The sequence below is a fragment of the Alosa pseudoharengus genome, unplaced genomic scaffold (assembly GCF_046254945.1).
Source record: "Alosa pseudoharengus isolate Yale_2024_CS ecotype anadromous, Long Island Sound unplaced genomic scaffold, YU_APseudo_1.1 YU_APseudo_1.1_scf_11, whole genome shotgun sequence".
Classification (NCBI taxonomy): Eukaryota; Metazoa; Chordata; class Actinopteri; order Clupeiformes; family Clupeidae; genus Alosa; species Alosa pseudoharengus.
Window position 1 is genome coordinate 13905800 of NW_027468576.1, and position 27876 is coordinate 13933675.

Genomic DNA, 27876 nt, shown 5'->3' on the forward strand with positions numbered 1-27876 from the left:
TGGATATAAAAAAAATAATAAAAAAAAGTCGAGCCAAATTTTGACATCAGAGGTATAAGCCCATGAGCCAATATAAAAAGGCCTGTTCAGTGTCACAATCATTATGCAGGAATCCACAATGCAGGGACTTGTTCTCTGTGTCCTCTTTGGCCTGGCAGGTTAGTTACATTCACTCTCTCTCTCTCTCACACACACACACACATACACACAATAAATTATTTTGAGATTAAAAGTGAGCATTTGTGATGTAATGCTTTGAAGATCTTGTTTCTGTTGAAATTAACAATTACAATTGTCTTTCCATTCAGCATGCCAGTCTTTAAATTTCGGTGAGTAAATATTAAATATGACATCATAGAGACTTCCCTTCAGACGGTCATCATGATAAGCAACACTGTCTCTGTACATGCCATTAACTTGTATTAAGTATTAGGAGTTATGTCCAATGGAAAAGTATCATATTATATTTGTAGGCAGTGTTGGGCAAGTTACTTCAAAATCGTAATGTACTATGCATTACTTATTACTGTTATTTCAAAGTAATTTGTTACATTATAATATTACTGTCTCTGAATTGTAAGGCATTACACTACTATTGCATTACTTTTAAGTTACTTTCACCAAAATATCTAGAAATATGGATTTGCCATTCTAAATGCAGTTTATTATGCTCAATGCAGCTTGCTCTTCCAATGGAGGGAGATGTGGTATAGCATAATGACTGAGCTAGGCTTAAGGCAACAGTAGAATGCAATAGGCACAGTGCTCATAATGCAATACAAGGAACAATCATAGTCAGACTTTTGTTAAAAACCGACAAAAGGTCAAAGTCTGGTAAATTGTGATAGAAATACTGTAACTTTAAGGCCTAGGCCTACTCATTAAAATCAATAGAGAGCCTACTATATTGTAAATCAAAGCTTAAAGGAACCGTATGTAAGATTGTGGCCAAAACGGGTACTACAATCACTTTCAAATTACTGTAGAGCGGTGTATCCCCTTCCCCTCCCCTCTGACTGGCAGAGTTGGCAACCGGATGACGAAACACTACTGACTTTGTGATTAGTAGATAGGTGGAGGGTGGCGCATTAGGCCAAAACACAACATGACAACATCAACATCAGTTGAGGGCTGCAACTTCACTTTTTAAATGACAATATCCTGGCCAGACTACTGTTGTCAGTGATATAAGTATTTGAAATGAACAAGATTTCTTAATGTCTAGTGACATATCAGGGCAATTTTATGATTAATTGAAATACATTTTTTACATACGGTTCCTTTAATAAAGACATGTCAAGATGGTGGCCTGCTGGCCATTTCGGTGCCCTAAGTGAGTGGCTTTGAGTGAGTGACATTTAAATGATAACTCAAACACCTAAAGTAAAATAAAAGGCCTATTATTTACAGACCATTACTGTGTATTTTTAAACATTCATTTCTGAAGAAATGCTGTTTTACTTATAAATGGTGCACTGTCACTTTAAGAGCATTGATCTTTACGTTGTCATAATGCCCTTTTGCCAGCTCTTGTTTACAAGCCTTATTTGTTTGAGTTACATTGATAGCACAATATTAACAATAATATGCACAATGTTAAGTTGTTTTAAGCAACCTTCATTGCTTTGGAAATGGAAGTATGCAATGACATGTTGCTTCACATTTCGTTTTGCGAATACAAGTGAATTATGAGCCTGGTATCCACCTAGCTATCTGAATGGAATGCGTTTCAGACGACTCAGCATATCATGTGCTTCATGTAGCCTAAATGCTTGGAAAACGAATGATTGAAGACCCACCAATTCTAGTACTACGTGGTGATTGAGAGAACCCAAAAGGTATCAAACTTGCATGTAACATCGTGTTAGTGCATTTTGACATTGTAAACGTTATTGATGAAGAGTGAAAGCTGCAGTAAAGCTACTATTCATTGGTTACATTTGGGTGCCCCCTCTGTCCTTTGGTGCCCAACGCAAAGTGCGTGATGCGCGTGGTGGGAGCGGTGGCACTGCCAGGCTACACAATCCTTTTCTGCATTTCTATCGCTTTTCTCTTCAATTCAAGTTCACAGCACAAAGCTGACATGCACAACAGCATATTTTGTGTTTTATCAAGAATCAAAAAGATTAGCTTGGCACTATTTAGATGTTTCATTAATTTACTTGTGCTATTTCGCGAGCTGAGAGATCTTTCGGTTTCGCACACAAAGTGCACTAACTATTATGTTCTTCATAGCCTTGTCTCTGACAAGCTGAAAATAATGAGCGTAGGCTTATGTCCATCCCGCAAATAGAGTCCGCCTGCGAGTCTGCTGCAGCCACATTCATATTCAACCAGTATCAGGAGATAACGTTCTACTATTTTGCGCGGATTTTTTCTCCTCTGTTGTTCTCGCGTGGTGTTTGCGAATATGTATCAAAACAAAACAAGCGCTTAATTTTGGGTTAAACTGCATTGTAACGCGCGTTACTGAAGTTTGTACCGAGTAAATATTACCCAATTTTTTTGTGTAATGCCTTACATTACCGCGTTACCGCAAACAGCAATATATTACAGTAATTACATTACTTTTGTAACGCATTACTCCCAACACTGTTTGTAGGTACCTGTCATGATGTTTGATGCCATAACAACCTACATCACATACTAATGATGTTTTCTAAACAAAGTTCGGGAGGAGCCCATAGGGTTGATTGACAGCCATCACTCACCCCACTTCCATTCATAGGGAATAATACTCTCCTTACTGCCCATTACGTCACGTTGGAGTTGCAAAGCCTCCCACCTCCTCCCTGCTCGTCCATTTGACTAACTAGCTCTAAGCTCTAAATTACCCCTTATCCATAGATGGTGTCAGCAGTTACTCGCATGTGATCTCTGCTATTGGAATCCCAGGACCATGGTCAGCTACCAAGACAAACTTGCTGTACTCTGCACTCAGTCTAAGCAATCCAATGGGTGGAACTAGTGAAATAAACATTTGTGCCATAACACCATGAGAACTGCCATGACAGACATGGGTAGTTTTTAAGAGGCTTGGCATGGTTTCAAGGCCATGGAAATTAGACATTGAAGCACATTTGAGGAATTGTCAAGAACACAGATACTGGAAATAATTTGTCTTTTTTGAAAGAGCCTGGTATCATTTATTGAATTCATGACATAGTAATTAGGCTTATGAGAGAGGGGTCTAATGAAGTGTCAAAAAACTACCCCTATTGAAAATCTAATCAATTGTGTGTGTGTATATTTCAGAGCCCACCTTGAACCCTAAGAAAACGTATGAATTCAAGTATGAGGGGGCCGTTAGCATCGGACGAGGCATGCCAGATCTGGCTGAATCTGGTGTAAGACTGACATGCAATGCCAAAATAACCGGAATATCTGCACAAATGTTCCTTCTGCAGGTAAACACAAAACAACTGCATGGGTTATACAGCACAATACAAACATTATTGTGAGAAGTCACTTGTGTTTTGCAGCTAGTTGTAAAAGCACAGTGTTGTAAGAGTTGTGGTTGAGAGTAATTCAGAGGCTGGTTCTGTTCCAATAAGCCTGCAGCATGACATGCAAAGATCAGTGAGTCCAGCCAGCTACTGCGTGGCTGTTGGCAGCACACAGTGACCCAGGCTGAACTTGCCCAATGCATTAGGAGTTAGATCACACCTGTTTGGAGGAGTGACCTTCCTCTTTATGAAGGAAGTTCCTCCCCATAGATGCGACACTCACGCCACAGAAATGACCATTATTATACTGTGAACTAATCTGCTTTTGAGCAGAGCAGCATTTTGTCCATTGAGCACTATAACTACAGATGTGCAATATGCTAAGCAGTTAAGACCACATCACTTTTTAGCCAAAGAGAAAAAAGCATTATGATGATGGTTTGCCTGACCAATGGTATTTTGGCACAGATACCCTGGCATTTCTGCATTACTTGCATTAGAAATCTTGGGCCTTTCACAGCCAATATGGAAAAATCAGGAAAATTACAATTACTGCCTTCAAAACAAAGGTACAAAAACAAAACAAAATATTTAACTTCAGGAAAACTGGATAGCTTGACAATGCTTTGTTAAGCCAGTATTTTTTCAACACTGCACTGCATTCAAACCTCTGCATTTCAGACTAACAAGGGGGAAAAGCACATACACACACACACACACACACACACATTTTAAAAGTTCATATGCAAAAGAATGACAAAATCCTGGTTTCAAAGTGCATACAAATAACAACTTTTGATTCTGGTTACATGTGGTATAATTTCACATGTGACTGATGAATCTTGTCATCCCCTTCTAAGGTGTCCAATCTAGCCTTTGAGGAGTTCAACGGCATTCCTGGGAAGAATGTCTTCTATCCCTCTCCTAAACTGACCCAGAGGATGGCGTCTGAACTCAGCAAACCCCTCATGTTTGAGTATGTGAAAGGCCGTATAGTGGACATCCAGGCTGCCACAGGAGTCTCTAACACCGTTGTCAACATTGTAAGGGGAATGCTAGGGTTTTTTCAAGTAACGGTGAAGACGACACAAAAAGTGTATGAGCTCGAAGAGGTATTGTGCATCTTTATTTTTCAGATAATAATATGATCATTTAAAATTGAAAAAAAAAAAAATGTTGTCCATCATATTTTGGTATAAACTTCCATTTGTTTTAATTATTGTTGTTGTGATCATTATTGTTTTAATGTTAACATAAATGTGACAGATGAAATGTCATGATCTAAATTTTACTCGAAACACTGGACAGAGTAGTAAAAGCGTTCTCCTGCGTCTGGTCAGTTAGGTATTCATGGACTGTGTAAGAGCAGCTACGTCATTGAGGAAGATGAGCACTCCACAGAGCTGTCTGTAACCCAAGTGGTTGATATCCGTGGCTGCCGGCAGAGAGCAGAGATCTCCACAGGAATGGCTCTGGCAATTGAGAATGAGCTTAGCAAACAGGTCAGCCTGCACATGGTGCATCAGCACTGTCTTACACACACATTGTTGTTTCCACATAGTAAGAACACATTATAACACATTAGTAGCCGTATGTATAACCTTATAAGAAAACAATTCTCAAGAGCATATTTTTATTACTTTGTTTTATATTGATAGCGAGGTGAATTGTACTGTTATTAAATTGTGATGACATGTCAACTACAGGGTACTAAAGGGAATTTAATGTATAGTGGAACCTGGGGATTGTAATGGTTGTATATCCATTAACACAATGATGTGAACCAACTGTAGAGAGCTGAGAGGATCGTGGCAACGGTTCAATACACCTACACTGTCAAAGGGGCTGCTGATGGAGGGCTGATCACTAAGGCCCGGGCTCAGGAGTACCAACACTTCTCCCCATTCGACATAAAGGGAGGCAACTCTAAACTACTCGCTACGTAAGACTTCTGTCTCCACCCTGTCCTGGTTTTAATATAAAAATATCCATGTATTTTATAACACTGATGTCATTTAGCAAGGAAATCAAGGAGTCAAATAACAACAATTTCATGGAATTTATTTTCATATTCATATTTATCTATCTATCTATCTATCTATCTATCTATCTATCTATGATTTTGAATATTTAATGTAATATACTGTAATTATTTTGAACCAACCTATATTGTTTATACCATTTGGTGTAAAAAATGATGGATCGGATTGGATTTGTCAGATAGACCATGTTAATTCTCTGTTGAAGAGATAGCTGTGCTGTTTACAAAGTGATGAGTAAGTCAGTAACAGCATAAAACAAGTGTTTACTGTGGGTCATGCCTCATGTGTTTTCCCCCAGGAAATCCATAGAGCTGCTGAAAGTGACTGATTCGACTGGGAGCCCCTCAGCACCACCTGCCCAGAGCAGAGGCAATCTGGTGTACAAATTTGGAACGAACCTTCAGCAGATGCCCATCGTTCTCATGAAATTAGACAACCCACTGCCCAAAGTAAGTCTGAGGAGTTGAGAATATCAAATATTTGTGGGTGTAAATTATATGATTAATGCTTCTGATGTGATATAAGCTGTGCCTTGGCAGGTACCATAAGTAACTATCAGTACACACATTGGTGGAATGCAGAATATGTAGCACACTGACATTTTGTCAATTAATCAGCGAATTAGGTTTTCAATATTATTTTTCATGTTACCTTACACTACGTTACGTTACGTCATCATGCTTTACACAAGGTGACTGTCTTAGGCCTATGCTATATGTTCATGTATGCTACGTTACGTCATGATGCTTTACACAAGGTGGCTGTCTTAGGCCTATGCTATATGTTCATGTATGCTACGTTACGTCATGATGCTTTACACAAGGTGGCTGTCTTACACTATATGTTCCCACACTCCATCCTAAGATTACAGAGATGATTAAGAAGCTGGCTCAGGCCAATATATATCAGGTGGACAGCCCCACCAGTGAAGACATCGTCAGCGTGATTCAGCTCCTCAGAGCTGTAACACTCGAGGATCTTGAAACCCTGTGGAAGCAGCTCTCAGGGAACCTAGAGCACAGGTAGGGAAAGGAGAACCAATTGTAATATTGGGAGCGTATGCTTGTACCAATAATGACCAAGCAGAAATACACCCTGACAATCATTATGTCAATCATCATGTTGTGAGTGTATTTATGCTTGGTCATGTTTTCATAGATTGTATTTTTGTGCGAAACATTTATGTATGTCATCTCTCCACTGTCCCATGTTCTTCTGGACCATCAGGAGATGGTTTCTGGACCTGATTACTGAAGTGACCGATGAGAGGGTGGTCAAGTTCCTCCTGAACAGATTCAGGGCTGGGGATGTGTCTCCCAACGAGGCGGGCCAGACATTACTGGTGTCTTTAAACCACTTAACGGTCACTCCTGAAGTAGTCGAGATGTCCAAGGTCAGATCATGGATCTTTCTGTCAGTCAAATCACTTACCTAAACTTTGGACTCATAGAGATGTCATGACATTTGTGTGACCAAATTTGTGAGATGAATGTATTCTCTCTCTCCCTCCCTCTGTCTATCGCTCCAGGAGTTCATAAAGATTCCCTTCAGTAAGTCTCACCCCATCCTGTGGCACACGGTTGTCCTCTCCTACGGCTCTCTCGTCTACAAACTGTGTGCCTACATACAGCCCTGTCCAGCCACTGCAATTCAGGTACAGTGACAAAGACTAGCCTCCATTTAACATGATAGATGATGGTAGACACTACCATTGATCTCGAGGGAAATTCTTTTTCTGCATTTTATTGTTAGTAAACAACGCACACACACACACACACGCACACTCACACTGCTGCGGTGCCCGTATTCGCAAACACAGGACGAGCACTGCCCATTGTGCAATCAGGTGGTGAGCACTAACTTGAGACTTGATATTAGGATGTTCTGTGAGTTTTGTGCGAGATCTTGTCCAGGGTAGGACTTTGAGTCAATTGAGCACAGGACACATCATCAGTACTGTTTCCCTGCATCACTGGGTGTTTCGGCCTTTCAACACTATACATCCTCCACAGGGGAGGCCCGCTGCAGGGTGATCAACCCTCAGCTTGTGTCCCCTGCTCAAGCGTCCCCAAAGTCCACTCTGTTGTTAAAGGCTCCAGCAGGCTTGATAGGTTCACCCTTTACTTGCCCAGCACGGGTCATTGCGCTTCAGCCAAATCCACTGGCTGCTTTTTTCTGCTGTCTCTGAGATTTCCCTTATGGTCTTCCTCAAGGCCTGACCACGGCTCTTTTAGCAGCCTGGTGGTAGATGATGCCACAAACCCTCTGCATCCCACCTCAACTGAATAAACTTTGGTGTTCCAACCACGCTGCTTTGCTTCTGCTGCAAGCTCTGCATAACATAGCTTCTTACGCTCATAGGCCTCTTCCACCAGGCTCTCCCAGGGGACTGTGAGCTCTATGATGTACGTAGTCTTCAGTGAGGAGGACCACAATACCAAGTCTGGCCTAAGGTTGGTGAAGGCAATCTCCGGTGGGAAGGTTAACTGTTTGCCAACGTCTGCCAACATCTTCCAGTCACTGGCCACAGACAGGTGTCCTGCTTCTGGTTTGGTGGACGAGTGTTTAGGTGGCTTTTGTCCTTCTTTAACAAATGTCTTCAAGGACTGTTACTCCTGATGGTGAGGAATTGGCTGCGCTCCGCATGTTCTCCAGAGTTGATGCCAGCGTCATAAGGACCTGATTGTGGAGCCAGGTATATCTCCCCTCTGTGAGGCTGGTTTTACAGCCTGTCATGATGTGCTTCAGAGTTGCTAGATTCGGGCAGAGCACACACGTTGGGTCTTTGCCATACCACTGGTGGAGGTTTTTTGGGGAAGGTAGAACATCATACGTTGCTCTAATGATGAAGCTGATCTTGCCTGCTTCCATTCCCCATATATCACTCCAGCTGATCTTTCTCCTCTGCACACCTTCCCACTGCATCGAGCAAGAGAGACTGCCTTTGCGCCTCTCACAGCCTCCTCCTGTCGGCGTACCTCTTCCACCACCAGTGCCCTCCGTTCTGATGTTGTAGCCTTTTGCCAAGATGGGTTGCTTGCTTTGAGGCCAAAACCTTCTCTTCCATGCTGGACTTGTCCCACAATGTCTTTGTGCCTCAGAGCTGATGTAGCCTGCTGCACTGCGTTGGATGGTGTCCACTTCCGCCCAGTTGCTAGGGGCACTGCAGTCGTCCTGATGATCTCATCTCTGGAGTCCCTCAACGTCATCTGGAGTCTTACTTTGGAACATTTGTATTCCTCTGTTAGGCTGGTGAGAGGTAGTTCCAGAATGCCTTTGCCATAGAATAGGACGAGGAGCATTTGGGGGTTAGGTGTCTTGCTCAAGGGCTTATAGTACATGGTATTAGCATAGTTGTAATAATTAGTGACCGGTACTCATTTCTTTTATTTATTAAAATTATGTTATGTGTTCACTTTAAGAACACCACTGAAATGAGCATCTGTATGGGGAAACACAAACCTGTACTCCAAATCTTCAACTCAAAACAACCTGATCATCTCCTCCTCTGAAGTGTCCTCTAACTACCCAATAGCCCCTGCTGGACATGGCCACTGGCGCCCTCGAGAGGAACAGCGAGGAGGAGATGGTGGAATCTCTGGAGGCCATTGGAAACGCAGGTCATCCCTCCAGCATTAAAACCATCATCAAGTTCCTGCCAGGCATCTCCCCTAAGGCGGTGGACCTGCCAAACAGGGTGGTCAGCTCTGCAGTCCAGTCTCTTCGCCACATTACTGTCAGGGATCCTCACACTGTAAGTCACATGGTGCTTATACCTTGCACACAGTTTTATAAGACCAGTTGGACAAAGGCAAACACAGTGTACTGTATCTTCTATCTATACAGTATTTTACTGTATCAACATACTGTGATGTGTGCTATTATATCTTGTAAATAAAATAATGAATATCATTTTCAGTGTGTTTTGCATTGTTTCATATAATGTGCTATCAAAACATTGATTATAACATTGATTGTCATTGATGACATTGATTATTTATTTTATATGTCAGGTATGGAATGTGCTTTAGATCATAAAGTATCAGTATACTGTCATAACCTTTTATGAGTTTCCATCCTTCTCATGTGTTTGTGTGTTGGTTTGGGGCGTTACAGGTTCAGGATATTGCCCTGAGTTTGGTTGTGACAAAGACCTTGCCTGCTGAAATCCGCATCCACGCCGCCATCATCCTGTTTGAGACCAAGCCCCCTCTCAGTCTGCTGTTGATGATCACTTCCTTCCTGCTGGAGGAGAAAGATGCCCAAGTGGTCAGCTTCACCTTTTCTCTGATCAGAGGCCTGTCAAGATCCCACACCCCAGAGAACCATCAACTGTGAGCTCCAATTATACCCATTATTATATCCAATTATTTAATATCCTATCCCATTATTTAATATCCTATTTTCAACCATTTGTTCAGATTGACCATTTTTTGACCACCATGTTTTTTTTATTTATTCATTTTTTTTATTTTTTTATATAAGGTCAACGGCTTGTAATATTGCTGTTAAAATGCTTGAACCAAAACTTGGACGGTTCAGCTTTTACAACAGCAAGTACCTGCACTTGGACTGGTTTAGTGGTATGTTTAACATTACACTATAACATTATGTGAACATTAGTATGTTTTACATTACTCTAACACTTATCTTTTTTATATTATTTATTCAAGACCGACTTTTGGCAAACAGCCTTTATCAAGGTTTGCTGAAATGTCGTCTTGAATAAATAATATAAAAAGGTGGTAGTGTAAAAAGGGTATAATATAAAAGAGTGTGTGATTCTGATAACCTCCTGGCCAGCCCCTGCACTTGGGTGTGCATTCCTCCTCCTCACTTTTTCATAACATTACTCTAACAACAACATGTCATCATGAATGAAGTGCAGAAAGCTCATTGACTATCCTGATTGAGCACATCACCTTCCATTGTCTAGGTGATCTGTTAATGGGCACCAGCACCGAGGGCTACATAATAAAAAACTCCAGAGACAAAATACCGACTGCCCTTATGATCAAAGGAAAATTCCACTTCATCGGACGAATTCTGCAGCTTTTAGAGGTAAACCCCACTAGAAATGAAGAGTTTGGTTCCAAAACGCTATATCCACCATTTTAATGAATTTTCATAATAGACCAGGTTGAAATCACAAAAATGTGCCTAAAATTGGCAAATAGACTATTTTAGGGGTATTTTTCATGCTGAATCCATTTTTGCTGTTTGCCGAGCAGTATCTCTTACGTGAAACTCAGTAGAGTGTAAAATCCAAGATGACCGCCTCATACGCCAAAATGAGTAAATTTCTCAGCACTGGCTCAAAGATAAACTGTTTTTATTGTGATATAGCATTTATTGAGTAAAGGAAACAAACTGAATAGTCAGAACAAGTTAGTCATTCTGTCTTACAATATTTCTGGTAAACACTGACATTTACTCTACTTTGTGTATTTGAGTATGTCCATGTAAGAACATCAACATCATGCTGGTGGCAGCAAAAGGCTTATATTAAACCATCATCCTATTACATTATGTTAAGATTGTTTATTACTTTTCAACATTTACATGTCCATGTAAACAAGTTTAAGGACTGAAATAAATTTCACCAAACTAAATTTTCTTTTAGTTTATTTATGCAAAAGATATTCCCAGAAAGATTGATTGTAAATATTAAGAATTGAGACAAATTAACAAAACTACCAACACATATCACGGTAATGTGTCTCACACCACTAACATTAGCTTTGAACAGATAAAGGAAATAAACATTACATTACATTACATTACATTTGGCTGACGCATTTTTAACCAAAGTGACTAACAACATGGTAAACAGTTTAAGTTTTAAAGCAATTCTCTCAACAATTTTAGGACAATTTAAAAACGGTAGAGTACAGTAAGAATAAGTGCATCAGTGAGTGCTGTTTTTAAACAGTTGAGTGTCAGTTCAGACATGAGAGCATGTGGTTATAAATTCTTTGATGCAACAGTTGCTTTTCTGGACCAGTGAGTGACATTTGGGTAATTTTCTGCGGCACACCTGATGATCTCTCACAGCACACTAGTGTGCCCCGGCATAGTGGTTGAAAAACACTGTTGTAGAGTGCGAAACGGCACGACCGAGAATGTTAGTTGGTTGTCGAGAACAACTCCTAGATTTCTTGCAGTCCTGGTAGGTGAAACAGACAGGGAGTCAAATTTGATGTTGATGTCGTGGTGTATGGTAGGTTTAGCTGGGAGGACCAGCAGTTCAGTTTTTGAAATAAACACAGTAAACTTGGTGTAAAATTACCTTATGAAGTTGGACATAACATTAGCTGAATAATAACTAAAACATAAATATCATGAAACATGAAACATCATATGCATTGACTTTACTGTTCTACAACTGATAATACTGTATTTCTCACATATAGACTTTAAAAATGATATCAAACATGAGCAGATTCTCATTTCTCCTTTGACAAATACACTTAGAGTTCAGGTATTTTCCTGCGGTCCAAGGCCTGGGACTGAGTTAAGCCCTCAGCAGGGTGGCAAGACCAAATGGCAGCTGAAACCAGAGACTTTATACAGTCCACTGTATAAACAGGGGTGCTGTTGATTACAATGGCTTTTGTCAACATGAGGCATCCATGTATTTCTGGCCTTGCACTGTTGTAGAAAAGTCTATAGAGATGCTATTATATTAAATACGTTGTTACATGACATACATTCTTGCTGTACTAAATTGTTCAGATCTTTCTTTTTAATGTCCTTAGTTTGGTGTGCGTGCAGAAGGGCTAAGGGAGCTTTTCTCTGAATCCAATTCAGAGCTCAAAGATATTGACGTCACTGACTATGCTGCAATCATGAAAATTGTGAGTTCTTTAAATAATTTCAGAGCTGTGCTAACTCAGTGTCTTTCCTACCTCTTAAATTAATTTTCATCGCTGTGTTTTCAGCTGTCAGATATGAAGTCTCTCCCGAAAGACAAGCCTCTACTCACTCTCTATTCAAGGCTCTTCGGACAAGAATGGTTCTTTGCTGATTTGAACAAAGACATTATTCAGCAGATCATTAAAGTAAGTCTAAATTCATATTCTCTGGTGTTGAATGTATAGGCTATTTCATCAAATTTCCTTAACCACATTACAAGTAATATTCATTTAAAAACCCATATCTGTTAATGCTACTTAAAGCCAATTTCATGTGCAGTACAGCTTACTTGCAGTGTATTAGAGAGAAGAATGGTTGATGGTCCTCTTCATCCTTCTGTTTACACACAGGCTCTGAGTCCCACAGCAGGGAAGGATAGTCCAGCTTGGCAAATGATTCAAGATCTCCAGAAGGGCATATCATGGCACTGGACGAAGCCCTTCATGGTGTTTGAAACTCGCCTCATACAAGCCACAACCCTGGGACTCCCCGTGGAAATTAGCAAGAATTATCCTTGTGTGAATGCCATAACAGCAAATGGTGAGCAAATGGCACAGTTATACCTTTGTTTTGGACATGTTTTGCTAGTCTATGATAACTAGTCTGAGGTTGGATAGAGCATGAAGTTCATATTTAATAATATCACATAATAATGTGTATTTAAAAATTAAAGAAGGGGGTAGCCAGGATCATAGTATACATTTGTATCGTTTTTATTACTGTATTTATATATTTGACAAAAATAGAATAAAATAATATAGATGCAATGTCTGTTTCATTAAGATTATACTGTCAAGTGAGTGTATTTTAATATTATGTTTAATATTATGCACGATTGTGTTCTACAGCAAAGGCCACCATTAGCCCCCCACTGAAAGAACATCTTGGAGAGCTTCTGTCATCAGACATCACTCTGGAGACTGATGGATTTGCTGGGTACAGACATAAGTTATGATTACACAGTTTGAGAGCTAAATGCCATAGCAGATCATGTATTTGCAGGAAGCCTCAAAGCACTGGTGTAGGCAAGCCCTTTCTCCTGGGAAAGAAAGAGTGGACCCAGTGATTTTATTTGGATTCGAAATTGCGAAAGTCTTTCTTGTTACATTTACATTTAATCATTTAGCTGACGCTTTTATCCGAAGCTTAAAAAAAAAAGGGGACAATCAAGGTTCAGTGTGACTAGGACTAGTGCAGCAGTAAGTACTACTTTGCATAGAATGACAGGTCATGCAAAGTTAATTCAAGGCAAAGGAGGAGGGATAGTCAGACTGGAGAGAAGGTTATGGTTAGTGCTAGACTAAGCAAGTCCAGTTGGTAGTTAGTAATGCTAGCAGAGGAGGTACTCTCGGAAGAGCTGGGTCTTCAGGAGGTTTTTGTTGGTTGTAAAACAGAACTTTACAAAAAGGCAGGAAGTGTTCACATCTGGGCCACCACATGGCTGTACGGACACCACAAAGAAAACAGACATCCATTTTGAGACACAAAGTCCCCCGATTTCTATAATATATTCTGATGTTCTTGTCCTCAATTTCCCCCGACGACTCCCCTTAATGTGCATTCTGCAGCTCCTAATTTCCAAACAGACTCCCTTAATTTGAATGTGTTGGTGTGGGAGTACTACTCCCCAACTGCTCCAGTGTCTCAGCACAAGTCTACATAATATAATATTCCCTTATGATTTTCATATCAAATTGGAAGACATCCGTTTCATCCAAAAGACATACTGTTTCATCCAAACTTCAGTATCAAAATCATGACTAGACTAAACATATATAATATATAATATAGATTATTAAAAAATTTTATTATCAACTATTTTATGTTTTAATATTATTGTGCTATGTTGTAGTGATGACATATATCACTTTCCTTTGCAGAGTGACAAAGGACCATTTTGTTTTTCATGGCATAAACACAGAGTTCTTTCAGTGTGGTTTAGAACTGAAAAGTAAGACCCCCATCAACATGCCATGGAAATTCACACTGAAAATGAACATCAAACAGAGGAAATTTGAGATAGATTTCAATCCCCCCAAAAAGGTTACAGAACTGTTTGCAGTAAAGTAAGTGGTCTTTTATTTACTAATGAATGAAGTTATTCATCAATATCTAAATAAATAGAGCTAATTAGTAAATGCTTTACTCTCTTACCAGCGTCAACATATTTGCGGTGTCAAGAAACATAGAGGAGCCATCTTTGTCTAAGGTGACACCAATGATGCCAAAATCGGTAGTGACCTATCTTCCCCCTCATTTCCCGAAGACATCCGAAGATGAAATTGAGCTGGTATAATCAAGTTTATCCATTCCCTTTAATGATTACTGGGTAGCATAAATTAGTGTCTGGTTAAAGCTTTATTCAGACTTTTAATTACTTATCGGGTCTTTTTTGGCTTCACAGTGCTAAAACTATATAAATAAATTTATCTCACATTAATATGTAAATCAACCTCCAGTGATAATTCATCTCCAAATGACTTTCCACTCTCGCAAGTCCATATTCATAAGGCAAGCTCACAATGGATTTTGGTTTTGGTGTCCATCAAGAGAGCCTGAGGAATTCCCTTAAACCAAATGTGCACCCCATTAACCTGCTCTCTTGTGCCCTGTAGGCTGATGTTTACCATCCACAGTCAAAGGTTTGTTTAGAGACGAGTCTCTATGGAACTGCACTCTGTGTGGAAAACGAGATCAAAAGAACACATTATGCCAGTGAATATCCTCTCTATTATTTCTTGGGATACACCCATCTAGCCATTCAGCTGGAGCCAGGTAAAAAAAAAGAAAAGACTGAAATTCATTCATTTATTCATGCTGATGCATTTCACTTGAAGTACAAATCCTTTAAGTGCAAGTCTTATTAGTGGCTGCTTTTAATGGATTCAGTGCTAGTAAGTTGGGCTTTGTTTACTGTTGAACAGTAAAGACAAAGAAACCAGTTGACAAGATCCAGATTAAAATCAACCCTGGGCTTAAGGACAACATCCCAAGTCTTCATCAGATAATGGAAATGATTCACTGGGTGTCAAAGGTATAATATAAGCTGATCAATAATCAATGAAAATGTGATTTTGAAATATAACTTAGCATCAATGAAACTGCAAGAACATTTTATTTATAGATTCTTCAATCATGCATTCAAGAATGTGTCTCCTAATAGAATTCAAGCAGCCTCTTTGATCTGTCCTCAACTGGAGGAGCCGATGGTGTCCAGTCCTCTGAGCCACAGGTATACAGCATGTGCAGGTCTCACTCAAGTCCAAAGTCCAAGTTCAAGTTGATTTCTAAAGCTCAAGGTCATACGCAGAGGCCATTCAATGTGTTTTAGACTTTTAAGAGACGTCAAACTCTGACATAGGAAATATTAAATTGGCAACACTGTATAATAATAATAATAATAATAATAATAATAATAATAATAATAATAATAATAATATATATATATATGTATATGTATATAAAAGTGCATGTAAAATTTGTAAAAGTAAAATCGTTTTTTTAAAATGGTGATGCTCTTTGTCTGTACAAGTCTGATGAAGAGCCGAAGGGCTCGAAACGTCATTTGTGTTGGGGATTGAACTCAAATGAACTAAAAAAAAAAACAGAGGGCAACTGTGCGGACCTTCTCTCTGGATCTCTTGGATCTTGGACTTTTGGCTCCTGCACCTTAATTTGGATGTGCGCACGTTCCCAAACTAAAAGTAAAATCCTACCATAATGCAATCACTTAACATATAGTCATATACAACAGTAACTAATTAAAGGCAGAGCAAAATAAAGCAGTTTTAGATGATTATTATTATTATTTTTAAAAAGTGTAAATATAGTTTAACAATATAATGTCTTATAATACCATATTGTAAATAGTATAATATAATATTGGTTGAGTAAACATGTAAATGAAGCATGTCTGATAATAGCATGAGGTGATTTGGGAGTATTCTTAATCCCACAAGAAGGCGTTCTTGTCATAGTGTTGGGTCGTCAAGTTTTTAAAGACTCCAAAAAAATCTTTAAGGATCTGTTTACCTTACTTGTTCATATGAAAATATGTTGTTGATATTTGATATTGTTGCTAATATTGTTGTTATTATTATTGTTAAGCTTATTGTAGGCTTTACGTGAAACTATATGGTTTTTTTTTTCATAATATAATGTTTATTTACTGTAGGTGGCTCTGGACAAAAATGTCTGCCAAATACCATAATCATAAATGAGTTCCTCTGTGTTTAAACGGACATGCAGGAGTCTCTGGACCCCATGTTGGTGGTGACGGCCCTGGCGCTGGGTGAGGGTGTGAAGCCCGAAGGGTACGAAGCTGCTGTGTACTACCTGCCCGCTGTCCAGAAAGACAACGTTGAGCTCATCGTCTCCCAGTTGGGGGTGGAGGCCAACTGGAAGATGTGCGGAGACGCCCACCTGGACAAAGCAGAGGAGTCTGCAAAGGTGACACAACATCTAAAACAACACAATGTCCTACTTTTACCTTGAAATAATGACTTCAAACTCATTTTGATGCTACACCGAGTTACAATATGGAGAATGGCAAAGTCTTTGTCATCAAAAATTGTCATTGCGCGCCTGGAATGCCTCCTATTGGCCTATGTATGTTGCTTAGCGCTAAATGAGTACCCAGGACATTGCAAATGTATAAAAAAAATCCTATATAGTTTTACTTTAAAGACTATCTGTGACTAGATAGCAATTCAGCAAACGTTGGATAAGTGAATAGAGTCTGGTGACTCATGACTGGGAATTTCATTGTTGCAATTTTTGTTTTGTAGGTTTATTTAAGGTGGGGAGCAGAGTGCCAGTCATATGATGTGGCCGTGGTAGCCACCAAGACCTACCAGGCCGGAACAAAACCAGCTGTTACAGCCAAAGTCAAGTGGGACAACTTACCAGAATATGTCACAAATGCTGGTAAAAGGTACGCACACACACTCACACATGCACTCTCTCTCTCACACACACACGTGGACAGACAAATTCATGATATTACAGTTTTTTTACAATTGCTTGAACACTAAAATCCCACAGTTAGCGAAACCTTACACTCAAGGAGCAAAATATCAAAAGGAATTTGCAAAATATAAGCGCATTATCAGCATCACACTTTTTGCAAAACAGTACACACATTCATGCGCGCAGAAGATGAGGGGGATCAAAAAAATCCAGGTAGTGAAATCAGACTTCCAGATATCAGGCTTCCATCATATTTTAAACTTCCCAGAATATTAAAACTCTATTTTATGATCATATGATCTGATTATGTTTGAATCAGTTACACACTAATGTTCATGTATGTACAAAATGTACAAAACACATTTGACAAAACAGGTTTTCCTAGGATATTGTGTTTGATTTTCTTTTCAGAAATTAGGATTAGAGGATAATTTAGAGGACAAGAATAAACTGACCAAACACGACACATGGTCCTGTACATAGAGGACATAAGACCAGATTGAACACATAAAACCAGGCCTGTACATTGAGGACTCCATATTTCTCTCCACATTGTTCAGTACACTACAGTTTTTCTTTGACTGCTTACACACACAATCTTTGCCTATCATACAATTTTTACAGTAAACATGCCACTATAACCCCATTTACCAACATAATATCATAACCCCATATCAAATCTGCAAAAATACTATAATTTTCAGCATTTGACCCAGTTTTCAATTTCATAAAAACCTTTGGTAACACTTGAAGGTACCTACAGTACATAAGAGTGACATGACACTGTCATAACCCTAACCCTAACTTGTCATGATAAAAACCAAATGACACTTTGATTTTTTTTTATTTTAATTAATGTTTTATAAACATTTATGACTTGTTTATGTTTACGATATGTTCATGACAGTGTTATGTCACTCTTATGTAGATAACTTCAAGTAAAGTGTAACCAAAACTTTTTTGCAACAAAAGTGTCTCTCCTCTTCCTCTCTGTGCTACATTGGCTTCAGTTTCTGTTAATGACAAGGGCTCACCTGTTGCCTAGTGTTTAGGACTGATTATTGAGTTTACAGTGTTTTCCCACCCGATAGTTGTGTTTAAACAATTTGGTTCATGGGTGTGTATTTTTGGAAGGTGGTGGCTTGAAATTGCAAAGAGGAGACATTATCTGAGTTGTTTGTGTATAAAGTAGAGAAATGTGTTTAGAGTTTTGTAAATCAATGTGGGCAGGCACGCTGTCGGCACGGGGGATATGATACCTGCAATTTTGAAGAGACGGCAATCGTCCCCCACACTTTTGATAAGGAAAAAAGGTTAACACGCTAAATAATAGCCTACACGCTAGGCTTAATAAAACGTTAACATTAACAGCACTAACAGCACAGCCATCTTGTCAGGATCCTGCCTGGAATGATCATAAAATCTGTCCTGGACTGCCTTTGTCTCTGCCCCTTTGTCTCTGCCCCTTTCCTTATTTGGTCTGCACTTCCTCTCTGGTCCCTCCATTTTCTGCTCTCACCTGTTCCCTGTTATTGTCTTGTTGGTGTTGTCCAGTCCTCTGTCTTTCTGTGGCATTCTATGGCATTTTAATACATTTAATAATTTAAACACATTGTAAAACTTAAAGCCCAAATTTGGAGACATCCATGCATGTCGAAATTTGCTTCAAATTCAAAACTGGATTACTCTGGAACGGCTAACTGTACAGGGGACTGCTTTACATCTTTCTGTTCAGCTGTTTATTCTGATATATGGTTTGTTATGTATTGAACGAAGGGTTCTTGAAGTATCCCACCGATATGAATGGGTAGGGAGATGGGCGCAGAACCTTCAGTAGAATTTATGATTAAATTGAATTATATTATTTACTTTTCTCGTGAACCGTTCACCACAGCAATTAACGGCTAACATCGTTTAAAAGCTGAGAAAAAGCTCTTTCATGTGATGTGATAGGCTACTTGTGATGTCTGTGTGATGAGTAGGCTCGTTCGCGAGTAGTTCAACTGAGAAGAATGGGTGAATTTGGATGCACTTTCTTTCTTGCCGTGCGCTGTCACTTTCTCCACTGCGTAAAAGACTAAATTAATTTGCGCTGTGAATGCTTATTTTGACAGGCCATAGGCTAAATAAAAATTGTTATTAGTCGGACGCAAAACAGAATATTGAAAGAAGGGGACACCAAGGCCACCGTGGCCTGTAAAATTCTGATTTTCAAAGGGGCCTCACGGCCAACTCAAGGGGCAACGATGGCTATGGCCGTCGTGAAATTCCCTGCACATACTGCACACACAGTAACGAAGCCAACTCAGGATGCCAACGATCGACATGGTATTAAAAAAAACCAACTGAATTCACTGGAGGTAAATTACTTGCCAGGAGACGTGGTGCCACATTATATATTTTTCTTTATTGAAGAATACAAAAAAAATGTTTTTTGAATAGCCTAAATATAATTTTAACTCTAACCATCCCTTTTGTGACTGGGGTGAATGCAAGTCAACAAAGGTTAATCAGAGGTAATTACAAAGTAATTACACAAAAATAATTACACACGACTAAATCACAAATAGACACTAAAACTACAGCCTTAGCAGCACAGATTTGTATATTTGCTTTTAATCAAAGACATGAAAGGACAGGTCTACCTTTAGTCTTCATACAAGATCCCAGGAAAAGAAAACTACGGCTGGCAAGGGCTTGCTTTTACTGATTACACTGCAGGAATGCAGGCATGCATACAGTTAGCAGTGCACTGAGGACATGATTGGAGAGGCATTGGATATGACCAATCAAGGCTATGGGCGGTGGTAGTGTAGTGGTTAAGAAGCTGGGCTAGCGTGCAGTAGCCTGAAAGTTGTCGGTTCAATTCCCAGCTTCCACCGTTGTGCCCTTGAGCAAGGCACTTCTTAACCCCAAGTTGCTCCGGGGACAATGTGATCTCTTGTAATATAGCTGACATATGTAAGTCACTTTGGTCAAGAAGTGTCTGCTAAATGTAATGTAAAACTTTGACTTTTTACAGGTTTGTCAGTTCGCTGAGTTACTGGAGGTTTCACAGACTTTGTTTATTATATTTATTTATTTCTCTCCATGCAGCGTTGAGGACTACATTCCTGGAATGTCCTTGCTTCTCGGGTTCTGCCAAAGACATGACGCCAACACTGCCCATGAGGTCTCTGTCTCCATTGTGAGAGAATCAGCACAAAGCCTTGACATTGAGCTGAAGACACCTCAGGTAGGTGCCACTTAATGTGGCTGTCAGATGAAACATGACACATATTTGGCAAAGAAGTCAATGGCATTAACACACTGTGCTCTTTCCAGCTGACGGTCTATCGACAAGGAATCTTTATCCCAATTCAAATGATGAATTTCCAGAAAGGCAGGAACATGACAGACACTCAGCTCAATTAAATGCCAAAAGTGAGTGTGAAGCCTTCTCAGTCGTTTTTCATCAGTAGGTTGACTGGATTTTGCATATTTATATCATTCCTTCATTCTTTCATTCATTCATTCATTCATTCATTCATTTCAAATGCATTCTTCTTTGACTGCAGCAGGTACTGAAACAAAGCCAAAAGAGAAGACCAGAACTGACTCTATTTGCAGCTGCATATGAGACTGTGGATGACATCCGAGAGCCTTTAAATCATCCATGACTTCCTGGGTGATTTGTCTTTGCTCCAGGGTAGTAAGAAGTAAAACCATTATGGACCCAAAGAAGTAATACTTTTCATAAAGCTGACGTTCAGAGATACACATTAAAGGGGTGGTTCAGGATTTTGGACATAAGACCTCATTTCCAAGTAAGCAAGTGTGATATTTATCAGTGGAGACCGTTTTCAACACGTTTCACCCGTCCTTGTAATTGCAGAGTTCGCAGGTGCTAGGCTAGCGCAAGTCAACGGTATGTGCTAGCCTGCCACTAAAGACAGTCTTACCCACTCCAAAGTACACCCGAGGCAAATTCCAGACAATCGATGTAAATGTCTGTGTTGATAGAATAGTGTAAGAAATACAAGTACCCTCGCATCGCGTTGCAATAGTTATACTTTGGTCCCTGAAGTTGGTAGTAGTCATTTTGCATCTCAGCAGCGGACTGATATTACCAAGGCTACTACTAAGTATCCCCATTGGAGTGCGCTTTACTGTTTACTTTTCGGCGCAGTACTACTAACCGGAGCAAGTATAATTCCGTCGTGGTAAGAAACTAGTCTCTCAAAATGTAATGCGATCGTTGAAATGCAAGGATAGAATAACGTTAGAAATAACAGTATCAATACAGACATTTACATCGATAGTCTGGCGTTATAATTTATTTGCCTCGGGTGTACTGTGGAGTGGGTAAGACTGTTTTTAGTGGCAGGCTAGCACATACCGTTGACTTGCGCTAGCCTAGCACCTGCAAACTCTGCAATTAGAAGGACTGGATGAAACGTGTTGAAAACGGTCTCCACTGATAAATATCACACTTGCTTAGTTGGAAATGAGGTCTTATGTCCAAAATCCTGAACCCCCCCTTTAAGGGCCATTGGCACTGTTCACGACACACTTGGTTAACATTCTTGTGGCTCGTTGTAATAGTGATTCAAAGTCAGTCAATAGCAGTCTCCATGGTAATATGTAGTACACCAACTATTGTTCACTGAATGCTAGCTCAAGGAAACAACATTATTATTGTTACCACAAGCATTCTCTTTCCCAGCTTGAATAAAGTCGCTTATGTGAAATACAGTGTTGGATATAGATCATTGCTCAAGCAAGTCAAGGAAATAAAATCAATCAAATCAACAAAACATTCAAATAAAAATATGTTTTTTTATATATTTTTTACTGACTGCAACTGATAAACAGCTTAGCCCAGCAACAATCTATCTAAAACTAGATGTACCGCAGAGCGGTACAAAATATGACCGCAGCCCAGTCCAGCACATTTTTTCCACAAAAATAAGTCACGCTGAAAGGCATATATGATTCTAACTGTCTCATTGAATTGCATTATGCACACTCAATTCTCACTGGTATCTGCTAGACAATAAGTATCAAAACATGATTAGTTCATAGATTTCACATGTAAAATACATTTTATACAACCCCACCCCCATTTTGCCTGTTCATAATTCTGAGAAATTCTTGAATTGTGTGCATGTGTGCGTGTACATGTTTATGTTTATGTGTGTGTGGGTGTGTGTGTGTGTGTGTGTGTGTGTGTGTGTGTGTGTGTGTGTGTGTGTGTGTGTGCGTGCATGTGCTTGTGTGTGTGCCTGCGTATGTGCCTGTGTCTGTGCATGTGCATGCATGCGTACATATGTCTACTGTGTGAGTATGTGTCATATGTATGATTATTGTGAATGTATGTGTGTGCGTGTGTATCTGTTTATGCACATGTGTGCATATGGAATGGGTTAACATGACCCCTGGAGGCAAACATACGCAAAAAATTGGTCATCCTAGGCCCTACGGTTCTCAAGATATTCACAGAAAACTTAGAAAATTCACAGAAATTAATGTACACATAAATTATTGTATTGTATGGCCCCCCAAGTTTTGACCATGTCAGCCAGAGATATTGTGATAAAAACACCTAATTTTTTGCTTTTTAATTTTTAACTAGGTGGCGCTATACATGAAATAAGTGGTAATGTGATGGGTTGACATGGCCCCTTAAGACCAACATACAAAAAAAAGGTGGTCCTCCTAAACCCTACGGTTCTCGAGATATTCCAGTCCAGTCCAGCGGGGGGGCTACAGATCAAAACGAAAAACGATGGTTCCATGCTATCCATGTGGGGTTACATGCCCACCAAGTTTCGTGTACCCGGGTCTTTCAGTGTCCCGGGAATCCGTGACGGAAATTTGGCCATGGGAAAAGAAAAAAAAAAAAATCTGACTGAACCTATATGACCGCCACTTCGCTGCGCGGCGGTCATAATAACACCTTTTGGGAGTACCATTCATGATACTGTATGTCAGGGGTGTCAAACTCATTTTCATAGAGGGCCACATCATTGAATTTATAGGTTACTGAGGGCCACATAATCGGCGAACATGTGCATGGTGCAACCATGAAATCTGTATTGCAGTATGGTTTATTCAAAATTGGTGTGAAATAATGGTCCTAACCACTTTAAAACAGTGTGGTTGAAATAAAAAACAAACATAGCCTACAACAGTAACATTTTCAAATGCAACTTCTAGGCCTATTAGTTTAGTTAACAACTGATCAATATTCATTCATGGACTGACATTGATGAGAATAAACTGCAGTCAATAATGGGCATAACAATGTCCATAACACTTGTTTGTGCTTACCACTAAAAGAAACTGGCTAAGAAAGGTACTGTGTGTGTGTGTGTGTGTGTGTGTGTGTGTGAGAGAGAGAGAGAGAGAGAGCTATGGTACGCACACCCACCCCCCCCCCACACCCGCAAAAAAAAAATTCACGCGTGGACAATATTTGTCCGTTTCCCGGTTTTAGGTCCGTGCATTGCAAAAAAGTAGCCTACATAGCAATGTCCCCATGTCTCTACGATGTATGGTTCTTGAGATATAAGAATGTGGTTAATTACACCAACTTCTGGACATTACAGGAAGTTGTAAGTGGTACCACATAGGCAACTTAGTGGGGGTAGGATTTTGCTATGACCTTCCAATCAAGTGTTAAAAATCAATAACTTAATGGTCAACATTCATTTACAATAACCCTAACACCTCACTCTAACACTAGGGTCAAAGGTCAACTCCCTACCCTAATCCTAACCCTAGGGGTCAAAGATCAAAGGTAGACTCCCTAACCCTACCCTAATCCTAACCATAACCCTAACCTATAACCCTACATTTCCCTAACCCAACACTTTTTTGAAAATCCACTTTGGACTTTTGAAAATTTGCTTTACAATGGGAGTCAATGGCAGCACCCATTTCCGGTTGAGCAATAAAGATAGATATATTGGATATCGTCGGATGCGTCTTGATGAGAGGAATCAATGGACTTCGTTTCCGCGAATGGACCTTGTCCACGCAAGAAATAAGGAAAACCCGCACTTCAAATGGCCAAATTCTAGAAATACCACTTCCCAAGGTCCTACAGAAAGTTGTAATATACCAAACAATGCAGAATTCCACCCAGAGCACGATGGATCAGGTTTTCAGGCCAACCTTCACCCGCGGCATAATCGCAAAAACCCGCACTTCACTTGGTTTCATCCCCTATCCTAACCCTAACCCTAATCCTAACACTCTAACCCTAACCTAACCCTAACTTAGAAATATGGGAACATAAGGGCTGTGGGAACATAGGGCTGACTCAGGAAACAAGTAGGCTGACAGCCTAGGCTACCATAGGATTGCACTGGCGCCTTAATGCAGGGGCTTACCTGGGCTTCAGCCCAGGGGCCTCGACCAATGAGGGGCCTCCTAATAATAATAATGATAATCAATAATAATAAACGGCTGTGTCCGTATTCGCGGCGTCAGTCATTAGCCTACTCTGGAGCTAGCCTACATAATTGAGCACACCGCACTGCTCTGCAATGACATCGATGCAGAGGCCCCCTTTGTCTTCTCTTCTAAAGTGTAACAAAATGTAACAAAAATCCCAACGGGTGTAGTAGAGGAGTTAGGCTGAAACTGACTGACAAACTTACAAACTATGGAGATAACGTGGGTTGGATTGAAGCAACGATAAACGAATGACGTGGATTCCTGTAACTGTCAATGAAAACAGGCATAGCAGGTAAATATCGTAGCAAATAGCCTGGCAATGAAACGGCTTTAAAAACATGTAGGCCTATTTCACTTGTCTCACTGGAGTGAACGCATCAGTGATCTGCATCTCCGTTCACCAAAAGCCAAGTTTGTGCTAACCCATTCGCACAAATAATATCCTATGTTATGTTTTCTGATTGTTAACGTGTAGTGATAATTGACCTCTCCAGAATAAGTCCCGCCTCCGTAACTTCCGTATCCATCCAACTTCCGGGCATGGATTGTCTATAGGAAATAACATGGCGTTTCGAAATATCATACTGGTAAAACATCTGTAGGTAGCGAAGTTGAAAAAGCTGGTGGGCAGATTGGCCTACACACTTCTGCCATCTAGTTTCCACTGGAGTTTTTGATTGTCGGTGCCGTTTAAGTAATCAAAAAATCCAGTGGAAACTAGATGGCAGAAGTGTGTAGGCCAATCTGCCCAGCAGCTTTTTCTACTTTGTCACCTACAGAGTTTGACAGGTACGATCTTTCAAAACGCCATGTTATTTCCCATAGACAATCCACGCCCGGAAATTGGATGGATACGGAAGTTAGGAGGCGGGACTTATTCTGGAGAGGTCTATGCATGAGGTACCCAATATAATCACGTCACATGAGCCAGCTGCTTGTTCTGTAGGCTAAAAGTATTTCTGTCCCTCCCTATCTGCGCTAGAATGGTGTGTTAAGTAGACAGAATTTCAAAAAACCTCCTGGGGAACCCCCCGACACGACAAACATGCACTTTTGAAAAGCTTGAAACGTCCATATGTGTAACCCATCTTTTAGCCTATAGGTTCAACGCTGTTGTTTTCGTGCAGTGCTATCCTTTTTGATAAGCGATGTCATAGGCTGAGGGCTTTCTGTTCCTGTTCATGTAAAGGTTTTACATAGGCTCAATAATGATAGGCTACACTGCATGTTAGGCTATATCAACCAAAAGCGCACTTTATGTAAATAGGCGGGTCAGATCGCGGGCCGGGTAGCCTATCATAATTCTGCCCTACAAAGGCTAACAGCAGTATCTGCATTTTTTCAAAAAAATTTTTTTTGCACAAATAAGAAGTACATGATCTGCTCTTCAATCTGTTTAAATTTCATATGGCGACCTAATACATTTCTTAGCTAAATTTAAGTTTTTAGTTTGCAGTTTGTATAGAAAAGTAGAGGGAAACCAAGGCAGAGTGCAGTATCTGCCCATACTGCCTTGATTTCAATGGCCATTACTGCATTCTGCCTTTGTTTCACTTGCCCTTACTGTAATAGGTTGTGTGTGTGTGTGTATGTGTGTGTGTGTGCACAGGGACAGACTGGGACTAAAAAAGGCCCTGGACTTTCTTCTAAAAAGGCACACTACCATTCACACTCACACACACACATTAGGTGTCTATCATGATACAGTCTCACAATATTAAATGCCAGTGAAAGTATCATATTCAAAATAGTCAGTCAGATTTTACAAAAAGTAATTAACATATACTTTGACAAATATAAGCAGCAGTGTGCAAAGGTGTCAAAGGTTAGGTTTTGGTGTGCAGCAATGCAATATTGCTTGACATGAAAGTCTACAAGAATACCCGATTGATTTTGTTCCATTTTTACATAAATGTTTATAAATTACAGAGAAGTCATTTGTTAAGGCATCAAGCAGCATATCTTCACTAAAAATGTAGTAAGTACCTCCTCAATAAAAACGGAGTGATTATGATCACTTGCTACACTTACTGCAAAATGTTATTGTATGGCCATGTAAGTATAAGCAGTAATGCAAAGGCAAAGCCAAAATTTGCCTAAATGTCAAAAAACAAAATGTTTAATATTCACCTCACTTTGATCTATCTAAGTATACCCCTTGTTGTTGAATATAATTTGATGCTTATACTTGGTGTAAGAAAAACACAAAAAGCTGTTTTTTTTCTCAGTTTGGCATTTTTGCAGATACTGCTCTTTGGCTTTGTAGGGCAGAATTAATATTTGTGGTTTGCGGGGGGGGGGGGGGGGGCACACAGTGGTGTCATTTAAGGACACTGTTCATGTTTCACAGCACTTGTCATGACATTTTGAGTCTGTTAAGAAGCACAAAGGAACAGTTTATAACATGTCCTCATAGCATAGCTTGTAGGCACTTTGGCTGCTTTAGCTGCTAGCCGGCTAACTCGTGTCAGACAGCAGCGATTTTTTTCACGTTTGTTTCCAACCGACAGTACAAGAATGTTCTGCACAAGAATGTGTTCTAACATATTTCAGTCAGACACATTGCTCTCTGGCAACAACACATTGCTATGTGGTGCCTAGTGCAGTCATTCACATGTTGTAAGTCTTGTTCTTCGACATTAGGTGGCAGTATTAGTACATTCTAAATTAGTAGTAGAACTCCCCAGACCTGGTGTGTGGATACATATGAAGCAACAAAACGTCATCCAACAGAAGAATAACAGCAAGACATACAGTATAACCTGAAATATTAAAATATTAAAAGGTGATAATATTACAGGACAAAATAATGATGCTATTTTAAATGTTTCTATGCACTTTGTGCTAAGTATCTGTGCATGTGCGTGCACATGTGTGTCTGTGTGTGTGTGGGAGAGAGCATGCGTGCCTATGTATGTGTGTGTGTGTGAGTGAGAGAGAGACACACAGACAGACAGAGAGATAGACAGAAAGAGAAGGGGAACGAGAGAGAGAATGACAAAGACAGATAGACAGAAAGAGAGAGGGAAAGAGAGAGTGACCTAAATCTGAAAGTGTTGATG

At 39.9% G+C, this 27876-nt stretch overlaps 1 protein-coding gene across 1 annotated transcript; it reads left to right on the forward strand.

The window, feature by feature from the left end:
- Nucleotides 1-118: 118 nt before the first annotated feature.
- vtg3 (vitellogenin 3, phosvitinless) lies at nucleotides 119-20884 on the forward strand. The gene is made up of 26 exons (XM_076279252.1): nucleotides 119-158; nucleotides 3256-3407; nucleotides 4307-4558; nucleotides 4787-4948; nucleotides 5240-5388; nucleotides 5787-5937; nucleotides 6353-6510; nucleotides 6716-6881; nucleotides 7017-7142; nucleotides 9024-9242; nucleotides 9605-9822; nucleotides 9974-10071; nucleotides 10425-10549; nucleotides 12247-12345; nucleotides 12430-12549; nucleotides 12754-12943; nucleotides 13252-13339; nucleotides 14284-14469; nucleotides 14561-14693; nucleotides 15019-15178; nucleotides 15328-15437; nucleotides 15567-15635; nucleotides 16652-16852; nucleotides 17191-17336; nucleotides 20468-20606; nucleotides 20696-20884. The coding sequence occupies exons 1-26, from the start codon at nucleotides 119-121 to the stop codon at nucleotides 20783-20785; spliced, it is 3747 nt and encodes a 1248-aa protein (XP_076135367.1). The 3' UTR covers nucleotides 20786-20884.
- Nucleotides 20885-27876: the final 6992 nt, after the last annotated feature.